Source organism: Gadus morhua, chromosome 11 (genome assembly GCF_902167405.1).
Source record: "Gadus morhua chromosome 11, gadMor3.0, whole genome shotgun sequence".
In the NCBI taxonomy this organism is placed as follows: Eukaryota; Metazoa; Chordata; class Actinopteri; order Gadiformes; family Gadidae; genus Gadus; species Gadus morhua.
Window position 1 is genome coordinate 20,394,812 of NC_044058.1, and position 13,994 is coordinate 20,408,805.

The 13,994-nt window shown below is 45.0% G+C and overlaps 2 protein-coding genes across 3 annotated transcripts in view; one reads left to right on the top strand and one right to left on the bottom strand.

Moving 5' to 3' along the window:
- Nucleotides 1-12,298, top strand: part of adcy2a (adenylate cyclase 2a) — a 60,033-nt gene extending 47,735 nt beyond the window's left edge. The window contains exons 19-25 of one of the 2 annotated variants that reach the window (XM_030370888.1): nt 1,658-1,742; nt 4,998-5,156; nt 5,804-5,950; nt 6,217-6,327; nt 7,351-7,465; nt 9,933-10,057; nt 10,453-12,298. In XM_030370888.1, the coding sequence (XP_030226748.1) occupies nt 1,658-1,742; nt 4,998-5,156; nt 5,804-5,950; nt 6,217-6,327; nt 7,351-7,465; nt 9,933-10,057; nt 10,453-10,605 (895 nt within the window). In that variant the 3' untranslated portion in view covers nt 10,606-12,298. Of the gene's footprint in view, nt 1-1,657; nt 1,743-4,997; nt 5,157-5,803; nt 5,951-6,216; nt 6,328-7,350; nt 7,466-9,932; nt 10,058-10,452 lie in introns of those variants that run through there. The other variant, XR_003978574.1, reaches the window with a different exon arrangement.
- Nucleotides 12,299-12,806: 508 nt separating this feature from the next.
- Nucleotides 12,807-13,994, bottom strand: part of dnah5 (dynein, axonemal, heavy chain 5) — a 138,397-nt gene continuing 137,209 nt past the window's right edge. Inside the window, exon 88 of the mRNA XM_030370379.1 lies at nt 12,807-13,398. Coding sequence (XP_030226239.1) covers nt 13,247-13,398 — 152 coding nt within the window. The 3' untranslated portion in view covers nt 12,807-13,246. The remainder of the gene's footprint in view (nt 13,399-13,994) is intronic.

Sequence of the window (13,994 nt, forward strand, 5' to 3'; positions counted from 1 at the left end):
TTTTTTAAAAACATTTATTTTTTTCGCAACCGGTATATCTTCCATTGCAAAAAGGCATCAACACTTGAATTAATGAGTTTTTAATATGCTGGCCTGGCTCAGACCCAATATAATCACGTTATCCCCTTAAAAATTCATCCTAAATGTTCCGAACATGCAGCGAGAAACGTCAGTTTGCCACCCCCATTTTCCCTGCATATGGTGTCCTGCCTTATCGGACACCTTCCTAGCGATAGGCTCAGGCCACAGTCATTGTCTCCCTATAGTCTTGACACCCAGGGGGGGTGACTGTCTTCTGGTCGACATAAGGTCAATGAAATGTGAACAAAATGTCAATGCCAGGTCTGGGAAGAACCTTGTGTGTGTGTGTGTGTGTGTGTGTGTGTGTGTGTGTGTGTGTGTGTGTGTGTGTGTGTGTGTGTGTGTGTGTGTGTGTGTGTGTGTGTGTGTGTGTGTGTGTGTGTGTGTTGGAGTGTGTCGCATCACCATTAGAGGATGTGACACATGATCGAAATGCATGTAGACCAGGGACATACAGAAGCCGTAAAAGCCATGAATATATAAGATAACCTCGCCATTGCCATCGTCTAAAACCCACCGATCCGGACCTGCATTGTCCATCGTTTCCTTGTCACGGTCCATGAGCGGCTAAACGGGAAAGAGATGGGAAAACCTTGGTGTTGGCTCTCAGGGAAAAGGTTAGAGAACATGGGAGAGTGATTGTGTACCGAGACCTTAGGACACTGTCCAGAATAATGGTGTTACTGGAGTGGGATACGAATGATTGACTATTGTTCGATTGCCGGGCAAAAGCAAACTGTGTTCCATTTTGTTGACACTTCAGCTTCAAGCATCAGGATTTCTCTGCGATTTAGTTGAGTTTTTTTAGACTTCGTCTTTCAGTGGTACTTTCAAATCAGTACTTTGACGCATTATTGTTTATTGATACCCTTCACATGCTGATGTAAATATGACAACTTTGTATTAACAGAAAACGAGGTAAACCACTCTCTCTCATGGTCCGACAGGCCTCATACAGGCCATGTTATCAAACTGGTACTAGCGTCAAGGCCAATGTTTCAGAATGTATTTTGGTAATATTTGACATTGTTTGGTGTTACTAGCGTGCAGCCGCTCGTACGATTAAATATGCCGGGATAGAAAATAATGGGTGTCGTGGGTAGTCGTGCTCCTCAGTCTGCCGGTAGAAATTCTGATACCCGAAGACGAGCCACATGTCAGGGCATAACCCGAGTGACAGCCCTGACAGAGTGACAGCTGGGAAAAGGGCACTCTGTTAGCCAATCATGACGGCTGGCTGCAGACTGCTGGCTTGATCCTCTGGGGTATTCCCTTTATTTATTCCTTGGCGCCATGTCATTCTCCACTGCACTTTTTTCTCTTTTTGTTTCATTTTGTCGTTTAAACTGTCACTGTCAAAAGTGAGGCCAATTTCCACAAAAACAGTAGAACATTACAGCACTGAAGCATGAGGAATCCTTTTTAACTCTATGTACCTTTTCTATTTAGTTGATCTTTCTTTTCTCCTTTCTATGGTCCTCTATCGAATCTTCAACCCACATTGATTCTTCCCTCCCCCATTCACCTATCTCTCTCTCACGTGGGACTGTTCCTCTTCCTCCCCTCTCTGCCCTAGGCCCGGTGTTCTCAAAGACCTGAAGACAATGGGCTCTATCTCCCTCTTCATCTTCTTCATCACCCTTCTTGTGCTGGCCAGACAGGTAGGTCCACAGCATGGCTGCCCTGACACTATCGTCCTCATCTCCACCCATCCATCTAGGGCCTCTGAGACTCCTTTGAACTGTGCATCCATTGTTTGCATCCATTTTGTTTTGTAACATTGACTGAAAGAAGACCTACTGTCCAACCAGTAGGGCAGCGAGTGTTAAAGGGGTTGTGTTTCTTCGGACGAATGTACTATTGTAAGTCGCTTTGGATAAAAGCGTCTGCTAAATGCCCTAAATGTAAATGTATTCAGCTGTCTATATATAATATTTAAAAATACACGTTCATTGCATATCGTTTTTACAACCTATTAACGCCAACGACAAAATGGCTCCTAATGCGTCAGAACCAGCAGGGAGGAGACGTCAAACACTTCGGTCACTTCAGTCAGAAACCATTCGCCACAGGTGTTTCTAACAGTGATTACGGCTCTGCTACTTTCATGTACCAGGGCGCAGGTTGAATTATCTTTTATAATGACCGTTTCCTCTTTGAAGGGTCTATCCCCGCCGTTAAACGGATGGCTAATTTAAAATGTTATGAAAAGGGTGCAGGACTGGAACAAATAGGATCATGTTTGTGATCTGCCAGGCTTATGAATGGTCCCATTGGTCAATGAGGTGTGAGGTTCCTCCGTATTCCAGACGTCCTGCCTCAATAACATCCAGGAAGTGATAGTGGCTGTTTCCGAATGTGCACGTATCCAAACATTTGTCACCGTTTTGACTACACACAGTGAACACAAAAAACAAAAAACAAACCTGAATTGAAGGAAAGTACAGATTACCGGGGACTTTAAGAGACTTATGCAAATGCTGTGAAAGCAGACCTCTGAGAGCCTGCTTATTCCCCTTCCCTTGACACAGGTTCCTGCCACTGATTAATGGCCGCCAGGCTGCTCTGGGTTGTGTTGCTGTGAGAGTTACCTGCTGTGGGAGGCTGGGACCACAATGTCTGGGTTTTTATCTTTTTACAATGCTTCTGGTGGCCTTTAGCAGACTTTTTATGACATATGGGCCAGACTCCCCCTGGAATGGCTGAAACCGGAGTGTGCAAAGTCGAGGCTGCCTACGTACTGTTGATGGTCTTCAGGCCAACTGGGTCTGCATTCCCTACAATGAGACGCAGTGAGGAACCATGAGGCTTGGACACTGTGCCTTGAGGGGTACTGTAACTGACACACGCATGGAGCGACAGTAATAACAAGCAAAAGTCGACAGAAGCACGGAGAACGGTGCAGTGCACATATTCACGCATCATATACAGTGAATCGAGACGAAGCTAGTGAAGCTTACGACTGTGTGTGGTGTGTGTGTGTGTTTCTCTGTCTGTGTGTGTGTGTGTGTGTGTGTGTGTGTGTGTGTGTGTGTGTGTGTGTGTGTGTGTGTGTGTGTGTGTGTGTGTGTGTGTCACTTTTGTCTCCTGGTTTCGTCAAACTTCTGTCTCTGTCTTACAACTGGTTTCCGCGGAAACCAAAGAAGTCACAGAAGCACATATATTTCCCATCGGGTGATCCTAGGGTATTCTCAAATACCCTAGGTAGGTATGAAGAAGCCCCGCCACGTCAAAACAGATGGCTTCGTAATCTTAATGTGCTACTGTTACTCTAAGCTAGCATCCGACTAAGTCAATGTTATATCATTATAAACAGTGATTAAACAAACATGTATTGTGTTGTTGCGTGTCTGTGTGTGTCAGGGAGTGTGTGTTTAACATGTAGCCTTGAACAGAAATGCTTGTAGGCTCTCAAAAAGGGGAGCAGAATCCACATGGACGAGGATACCGGCTATCAACAATCTAACCCATGAATGAAAGGCAGCTGATCTCCTGAGTTATCGCTGTGTTGTGCAATACCAAGGCCTGTTCTGACATCGCCTAGGCATGGACACAGACATCTTTATGTTGTGGATCCGATTAGTTCTGTGCTGCTGCGCCGCATCAACATGCTTGTTGCATGAGCACAATTTGCATAATTATTTTGCTTGCATTTTCTATTAGGATGACAAATGTGTTTCTAGGAATGTGTCATCAGGAGATAGCAGTGGCCCCGTCTTAAGCCTCATGAATTCCTTATGAGAAGAATGGTTTCGGAGGTGTTGTTAAGATCGATATCCTCCCATAGTCTTTCAGCCTCTGTTTCCCTCCTGTTCACAGCGAGCAAAGTGGCTGTCGGATGACTTACCACACACATTCATCCAAAAGGAATCTCTTAATATTATCAAGATACATTTCAACGTTTGAAATTAATCGACCGACGACTGTTTATTGAAATAAACAACAGTGCATCCACACAGTGAATCCCCAAATCGTGTTTGCGATTAATACATAACACACAGCGAAACCAGTTGTGTTTCTTTATTTTATTTTACGCCCTCAAGCCATAATGTGTTCATCACATGGTGAAACGGCAAGTGCTCATGTAGGTAAGATGTAACAGCGTTAAGCTGAGAAACAGGTTATTGAACCTGCATACCATCTTCCCCTCCTCCTCTTCCTCTGCCAGCGTCCGTAAGCTCAGCTTATCTCCCTCCCCTCCCACTTTGTCTTAGCCAGGCTGAACCTTGTTGTTCACCCACCGCTTATCTGCATCCAGCGCAGAGACCGTGTATGACTGATGACTTCACCGAAATAGATTTTTGTGGGGGGCGAGGAGGTTGAGGGGGAGGTACAACAAACAACATCAACAAAAGACAGTTACTTGGAAATGGATTTATGGAATACTTGATGGAGACGACAATGATGTTGCATTGTGGTTCGTCTCATTTCACGACCGATCCAACACAAGAGACACTTTCTTGTGAATATTTAAAATGTAACAATTGTCAAATGCAGCCTTTTTTTTTGGTGGTGAAAATTGAAATAGAGCATGGATAGATCCATTGTGTTTTCAACATTGAGCCAAAACTCTTGCTGACGCTTTTTGTTGAGTAAAATATAAAAAGAAAATACCTCATTGTCATCACTACAATTGGGAATTATTTTTTGTCTCTGCCTCTGTCTCTCTGACTCTGTCTCTTTCTCTCTCTATTTCTGTGTGTGTGTGTGTCTCTCTCTCTCTCTCTCTCTCTCTCTCTCTCTCTCTCTCTCTCTCTCTCTCTCTCTCTCTCTCTCTCTCTCTCTCTCTCTCTCTCTCTCTCTCTCTCTCTCTCTCTCTCTCTCTCTGCCTCTCTGTGTCTCTGTGTGTCTTTGATGGAAGCAACGCTGTGCAGCTGTACCTACAGCCTCTTCACCTCTGTGTCCTCTTGTAACAGAATGAATATTACTGTAGGTTAGACTTCCTGTGGAAGAACAAGTTCAAGAAGGAGTGCGAGGAGATCGAGACCATGGAGAACCTTAACCGCGTGCTGCTGGAGAACGTTCTGCCCGCGCACGTCGCAGAACACTTCCTGGCGCGCAACTGGAAGAACGAGGTGGGCGAGAAGGACCTGACAGCCGGGGGCAGATCCCAAAAACGTTGCGTAAAAAAACTGATCTTACCACCAGAATGGCGTCCGAGACGTGTGGTTACATTGGTACGATCCACCTCCAATGAGGATCCAATGTTGGCTTGTGGGAAGTCTGTACTGTTTGGAGTACATTGGCAAGGAAATCGATCGTTTAAATGGTCGGCCAAACATTTTTTAAAAGCTGGTGTCAGACTCGGTTCTCTACACCCGACTTGAGTTCATTACAGTAATCTGTTAATGGTTGTATTGCTCTGTTAAAATAATGTCGGTTGTTAATTTTATTGGGCATATAACTACTGCATCAGGACCACAAATTCACACATTTTCAGGGGTTGTATAACTGCATAAACGTTCAAGTAATGTTGCAGTCCTGTTGGATTGGAACTGGTAGTTTGACGGATATAACAAACATGGATGTTAGTGATTCCCTTTTGGTTTAACAATTTCCTTTCTCTCAAATCTTTTTTAAATCTTTCACATTAAACTTCAAACCATGGCCCTTGTTTAGAGTTCCTCAACATGGTGGATGCGTATGTGTATAGCTGTGTGTTGCCGCCGGTCTCTCCCGGCCACCTCTGTGTCTGACAACCCTCTGCTCGGGCCCCTTGCAGGACTTGTACCACCAGTCGTATGACCTGGTGTGCGTGATGTTCGCCTCCATCCCGGACTTCAAGGAGTTCTACACCGAGTCTGACGTCAACAAGGAGGGCTTGGAGTGCCTGAGGCTCCTGAACGAGATCATCGCCGACTTCGATGAGGTATTGGGAAACTACGATGTTGTTCGGCTGCCTGTAGTCATTACACTCGAAGCAACTTCACTTGAGCAACACAATAAGTTATTAATAAACCCTGGACATGTTGACCTTCAATGAACAGAAAGGGTCTGTCTCAACAAGTCTTAATGCAAAAAAAACACATAACACACAATAGGGTGCGTTATGTTATACAAACCCCAAAAGTAGTGTGTTTTATGTTCCTAATGAACTGTCTGTATTTTGATGTCTGTGTCTGTCTGTCTGTGTAGCTTCTGTCCAAGCCTAAGTTCAGTGGGGTAGAGAAGATCAAAACCATTGGCAGCACGTATATGGCTGCTACTGGGCTCAACGCATCGCCTGCACCCGAGCACACAATGCAGGTACGGTCATGATTCACGCACAAGCATACACACACACACACACACACACACACACACACACACACACACACACACACACACACACACACACACACAGACACACACAGACAGACAGACAGACAGACAGACAGACAGACAGACAGACAGACAGACAGACTGACTGACTGACTGACTGACTGACTGACTGACTGACTGACTGACTGACTGACTGACTGACTTGACTAATTATTGAATAAAATGGCACTGAAAGGAAATATTGTACAAGTCCTAATATCAAATGTGTATTAGGCTATTTCCTCCTGATTTGATTGCATTAATCAGGAACTAGCAATTACCAAGGGCCAATCTTCTAACCGTAGTGTTTTCTAGGACATTGATTCATTAAAACAGCGTGACGGTAAAAAGTAAAGGACTATCAGAAAAAAAGATAATACTTTAACAAAAAACCTGTGAAAAAAACAGTGGGCGGCAAAATGTAGTTAGTCTCTGTTTACAGACAGCTTTGTTCGAATTCTCTCAACTGGCCCTGCTTTCTGAGAACTAGCTCACTCAGCAGGTATCTTTTTATTCTTTTCCTTGGGCTCAAACTACACAATGCTGGGCAGATTAACATTTATCTTGACATTTACATTTAGCGGACGCTTTTTTACAAAGCGACTTATAAAAGTACAATATATCGATCTTGGTACAGTAACGATGTTCATAGAAGTGCCAGGAACTAAGAATTGCTAGGTGGACCCCTTCAACGTACACAAAAAATATAGGTAGGATAAGATGCTACACAAGGCTAAGTGCAAGGACGTACTATATACAATCAGTGCGTTAGAGGGGGGGTTGGGAGGTTGCTATGTAGAGTCCATGTAAACTCTGAACACCACAGACAGACGGACCTACATACAGACAAACAGACTCTTAACTCACATAATGTTTTACATTGCATTAGTGTGTGTGTGTGTGTGTGTGTGTGTGTGTGTGTGTGTGTGACACCAGTCCGCCTACACGTGTGTTTCTGTGTGTCTCCAGGAGCACGACCGACAGTACATGCACATCGGGACCATGCTTGAGTTTGCCTTCGCGTTGGTGGGAAAACTCGACGTGATCAACCGGCATTCCTTCAATGACTTCAAACTCAGAGTCGGTGAGTCACACCATCGATTATCATGGAGAAATGAACAAGCTGTAGGGGGAGGAGCATGCGAACGTCTCTCTGTTCTGATAACCGCTTCAGTAGACACTGTGTCCCCTCGGCGAAACACCATTGCAAGGTAAACAGTTTGAGGAACACAACATCGACATTTCCTTGACGTAAATTACAATAATCACAGGCAGGAAGAGAGTTTGTGGCTGATTGATTCATTTGACACATTACAACCCTCCTTCCAACAGGAGGAGAGAGAGGGAGAGCGAGAGGGGAGAGAGAGGAGGAGTGTTGGATAGAGGAAGGTGAAGGAGAGAGAGAGAGGTGGAGAGAGAGGGAGGTGGAGAAGTGTGAGAGAGGAAGGTGAAGGAGAGGGAGATGGAGAGAGAGGAAGGTGAAGGAGAGGGAGAGGGAGGTACAGAGATTGAGAGGAAGAGAATAAGAAAGAGGGGGCAAATGGTGTGTGCTACCTGTGCTCTGGTGACACTTCACTCCCTCTCCAACCTCTCTGGGTGGAACTCAGCGGGGGGCAGGCTATTAACTCAGCAGTGTGTGTGTGCGTACTGGTGCACGTGTGCGCAGTTATCGCCCCGCTGTGTCCTTCCCGCAGCCTGATGAGCCTAATGCGTCTCCCTGGATCAGAGTACAAATCCCCTGTGTGTGTGTGTGTGTGTTTGTGTGTGTGTGTGTGTGTGTGTGTGGGGTTGGTTTACAGCACTCTGTAGTTTGAGCAAAACGAATAAGAAAGGACACCTGCTGGCTAGGCTAGCTGTGACGGAAACAAAGAATCGTGTAATTTATTTTCTTTTCCACTTTAGCGCAGTCTTGTTGTTTTATATTTTCGCCTGGATAGTTCTTGGCGATTTTTTTATGACACTGTGTAGTAAAACACGTTCAGGAGCCTCAGGCACTCCAAGCCCTCCTTGTTGACGTCAGATTCTGTGTTGAAGTCCGGGTTGGAGGCGAACATCACGCACACCAGGTCATTCATTCATTTGACACATTAAAACCCTCCTTCCAACAGCAGGAGAGAGTGAGGGGGAGGTGGAGGAGAGAGAGAGGGAGGTTTGAGCGAGAGAGGGGAGACGAAGGTTGGAGAGAGGAAGGTGGAGGAGAGAGAGAGGGAGGTGGAGGGAGAGCGAGAGGGGAGAGAGAGGAGGAGTGTTGGACAGAGGAAGGTGAAGGAGAGAGAGAGGGGGGTAGAGAGATTGAGAGGAAGAGGATCAGAAAGAGGGGGCGAATGGTGTGTGCTACCTGTGCTCTGGTGACACTTCACTCCCTCTCCAACCTCTGAGGTTGGAACTCAGCGGGGGGCAGGCTATTAACTCAGCAGTGTGTGTGTGCGTACAGGTGCACGTGCCCGCAGTTATCGCCCCGCTGTGTCCTTCTTCCTGATGAGCCTAATGCGTCTCCCTGGATCAGAGCACAAATCCCCTGCGCGCGCGTGCGTGCGTGCGCGCGTGCGTGCGTGCGTGCGTGCGTGCGTGAGTGTGTGTGTGTGTGTATGGGGTCGGTTTACAGTACTCTGTAGTTTGAGCCAAACGAGTAAAAAAGGACACCTGCTGGCTATGCTAGCTGTGACGGAAACAAAGAATCGTGTAATTTAGTATTTTCTTGTCCACTTTAGCGCAGTCTAGTTGTTTTATATTTTCGCTTTGATAGTTCTTGGCAATTTTTTTCACACTGTGTAGTAAAACACCAGAGATATAAAGCACTGTTGTAACTAGACCTGCTCTGGGCAATGGCCTCTTCCTGAAGAAAGTCTTTCCCTCCGGGGCCATAGTTTGACTCAAATAGGGCATTTTATTAAACCACATTCAATTTCAGGACTTTGCCTTTCGGCCATATCCTTCTTGTGTTTAATTCAATGACGAATAAATAACATCTGTGCGTCTGCAAGTTTGCCATCGAGTCGGGTCAATGGAGCTCGTCAAAAAAAGGGCTTATCAGAATGTAGGACAGCAAGGAGGGCGAGCAGATGCTAAGCACAAATTAGCATGCTCACTGACAAATGTACAAAAGCAGCTTCTCAGACGCAGGAGCCCAATACATTCACTTGCTGTACTTCAACGCCGGACAATGGTGTCATGTATGGCGTCTTTGTGCATTTGTTCCAGTGGGCATGATGGTCTATTCGCTCTTGTTGAATGCCAATGGCAAAAACCACCTTGTTTCCTTGACTACATACTGTGTGTGTGTCTGTGCGTGTGCGTGTGCATGTGCTCGCTCACTCTTGGGTGTGCACGCTCACGTGCGTGTGTTCTCGTCAAGAGATATTCATAGATTAGCAACGTACCCAGTTCAGCGTGTGTGGCTCTGCGTCAAAGCACATTTGATTGATCGGCAATCTCCGGTATATATATCCAATGAGTGTCCTCGGCAAGAGATAATCCTGGACGTGTGACACATCCAGCATATACTCTGTGTGTTACTAGGGTCTTATTGTTGCTTGTTTCCTGCTGTCCAGGTATCAACCACGGGCCGGTCATCGCGGGGGTGATCGGAGCCCAGAAACCGCAGTACGATATCTGGGGGAACACAGTGAACGTGGCCAGCCGAATGGACAGCACCGGAGTCCTGGGGAAGATACAGGTGAGCTGCTGTCACTCTGGCGGGCATCAATTGAACGCTCGACCAACACACACACACACACGCATGAAACTACCAAAAAAACCTCCTCCTACAGGCCTGGTCTCCAAGATCAAACATGGAGTTGTTATTTCCGTGTCACACTCCCAAGTCCTCAATAGTGCTCGGTCTGTCGGTAAACTAGCGAGTTCCTAATAAGGTTTTATGTCCAGCAGCCCTCTGTAGACGGATTTCATTGTTTTCTTCTTGAAGCAATCCGATTTTCTGCAAAGGTTTTGGTTCCCTTCCCAACCAAGGCGTCGTACTGTGACCTGCACTGGGAGCTAATCAAGCTAACGAGCCATGTCCTCTCTCTCTCTCTTTCCCTCTCTCTCTCCCTCTCCCTCTCCCCGCTCCAGGTGACCGAGGAGACCAGCCGTATCCTTCTCACGCTGGGCTACATGTGCTCCTGTCGCGGCATCATCAACGTCAAGGGCAAAGGCGAGCTCAAGACCTACTTCGTCCACACGGAGATGACTCGCTCGCTCTCCCAGGGGAACGTCATGCCTTGAGACGCCGACCAGGAAAGATTGACTCGGTTTCGACACAAAACTATTCTGTTATTTATTCACTTTTTATTTTTCGGGGGTACCGCTTTTTTTTCACGGCCAATGGGAAACGGCGAGGACAGCGGACGCTACGCAGAAGGACCTTGACTACCTTTTTTTGTTCAGCGACAAACGTTTGACTTTTAAAGGTAGAACTGAAAAAATATTATCTTAATAAACATCCATCGTCGGAACAATACATAGAGCCCAACGTATGAACGCCAATGACACCGCTGTAGTTGTTATTTTGTCATGCATAGAAGTGTAGGTGTACTGTGTACAGCAGGAAGACAAGCTAAAAGGAAGGACTGGACTCAAACGAGTATACAACAAGATGGAAGACCGATATACGACTGCACACCGATGTTGATCATTCCAAATATCCTACCTATCAAGGTCGCTCAACATCGGACGGAATCAACATCCAATCAAAGTAGCAGGGATCAAACACAATTAAATCCAACCATTCGAATAAATATATTACCAAAAGAGTGCTGTGGTAGAAGGGCGTCTTGATCAGGACATGCTCTGGTGAATGTGTATTTCGGTTGGAAATTCGACGCGGCCGATAAAAACTTGAATGGACGGTCACAAAGAACTGATGCAACCTTTCAAAGTAGCCATGCAACGGTAGCAGCTTGCATTCATTCTCAGCTTTGCCTTCCTCCTCCCCCCCCCCCACACCCACACCCCAATGCCCCAGGAGGGTCGCCCCACCGTAGGGGTGTGGTTCTGCGTGGTGTGGTCAGCTTGTTCCTGTGTTCGCGTAGCTTTGCTATTTTTACGTTCCGGTTCCCTCCCGACTTGGTGAAGTCACTCGAGTTAAGGTCGAGTTATGATTGGACGTTGACGCAACGCAAGGGGACCCATTACGTCCTTGCAAACCCTCCTTTGCGTCCACTGTTAGGGCCTGCGTGCGCAATCTTTGTCTCGAGGCGACGCAGCACCAAGGGCTGTGATTGGCCGGTTAAAATAAACCCAACGTAAACCCGACGCAGAACCAAAACAGTCAAAGCGACTGCGTGGTCATTGTGTCATCGTCCAACCATAACTCTCGCTTTGTCATTATAGAGACAGTGCAGTTAGGTGATTCCTGAATTACATAGTGCATGAGTACTGCTGTGTATATCGGATACATCTGGATATAGGTGAGAGAGCGAGGGATGGGATCGTAGTGTACATACGCCACCTGTTTCGTTCAACGCACACAAACAATGGATGTATTTCAAGATCGCCCAGCATAACATACAGAGATAAACATTGATTGAGAAAAAACACTGTCCTGTTCTGAGGTATCAGAACAAAACTTAAGATAATATACGTCCTAGTTCAAGCGGCACCCGATAGAAGAAAGATCTCGCTTTTGGTTTTGATAATACTCAAACTCTCGCGTATATTGTCTCTCCTTTCACTTCAAAAGAACAAAGAGGATTTCAGATTCCCCCCCCCCCCCCCCCTGGCCTTATTCCCAGGCCTCTGTACAGGGTAGTTTTGCAGTGTCTTCTGTCGTGTGATTTTGTACAAAAGAAAATACTATCAAAAAAGTGTTTTGATGTTTTTTCGACAATGTTGTTGTTTAGAATAGGTTTCTTTTTCCGGTTTGTTCTTTTGTTAAGAAAAACAATAAATACAATTTATATGTATTTCAATGGGTTTTATTCTCCCACTTCGTGCAGGCATCTTTTTCAAAGTCTGTATTTGTTATAAATATATATTCCGCAAGTTATATCAAACAATCACAGCTCACATGGGACAAATAATCTATTGCTTTCTGAATTTAATGTCTAATCTACAAATCCCAATGCTCAGTTGTAGAAATCGAACATAGTTATCCAGAATATGCTGTTTACTATTTTTTAGTCAATACCTAAATAAAGATACTTTTTCCAAAGGCATCTTTACAAAATGATAATTACACTTACTTTACAGCTGTAAATTGCACTTCTGGAGCTAACCAAACCTAAACACCAACACCATTCCAAACATCGTATCGTTGTACATTGTTAAATGACGACCATTTAGACATTACATTCTATGAAAGAGACCAGTGCCAGTTAATTTCCTCATATGGTTTCCTTCAACAGCTTACGACTTCAGCACTGGGAGCTGAATAAAGCTTTCTTTGAAAAATAATTAGTTATTTTTGTGCCATTTTACTCAATGTTCTTTTCCATGATTAAAATAATTGCTGGAAATTGTTATCAAAATATTGATCAAAAATAATCATGATCATTATTTCTGCCCAAATTGCCCAGCTCTGTCAAACAAAGTAAAGCATGAGCATGAGGAGGAATTAATTACACCCAGCTAAAAGCACAGATTGAATATACTTAAGGTATAAATGAATATCATCATATTCCATCTTCAATGCATTACAGTCGATTAGATATGATGACAGTCAGCACTTTGGTCGTCCGAAATGCAGTAAAACGTTAAAAAGAACCTCAAAACACTTGATGGAACATAGAAAAATCCTGGTTAATGAGCAAAACGGTTCCACAACACTTTCTTTTAAATAAACTGCAACAACAAAAGAAAACAATAACTCATAAAAATACATTAGCCAGCAGCAACATGTAACCCTTCCCACGACCAACCACATAAATTACGTGACGTCGCAGAGTAGCGCCACACCACGCAGGATCCAGTACTCTGGAGCCAGAGAGGTCTTCAGGTCCACGGCCGCGATGTAGTTGGTGTCCATGCGTAGAGGCTTCTTGTAGACCGGGCAGGAGTACAGACGTGTGTCCTTGACGCCTGCGACGCACAGGGGAACATACTCTGTGAGTCCTTACTTTACCGAGGAGGCCATAGAGAAACACACTAAGTCCTATGGCATTTCATCCGTACTAGTTTGTGGGATTTGCACCCATCTGAATAAATTACTAGGCTTAAATGGGTTTGAGAATAGTACAATGGTAAAACCCAATTATGAAAACAACTAGCAGCTTATAAAATGGTTAAAAAAACAATGTCTGTCTGTTATATAAAGTTATTCATACGCACAAATTGTAATATTTGATTTGTCCCTCATGGACGATTTAAAGTAGGTGGTTAGCGAACAATAAGAACAGAGGACAACATTCAATATAAATCGTACACACAGATGGGCCTATAGACAATAAAAACCTAACAATACAGAGAGCATAATTGTTGTACTCCGACAGAATAATTATTACGGCATATTTGACGCCCACTAACGACACTTAATGCCCTGAGAGCTAGCGGCATGAAACCAAACATCGATTGATTTGCACTGCATGTCACTGTAGCACATAAAGAGCGATCTCACGGCAGAAGCCAGCATCTCTCCGCCTTGCATCCAAATGTAAAAACACAAAACAAGGAGGATG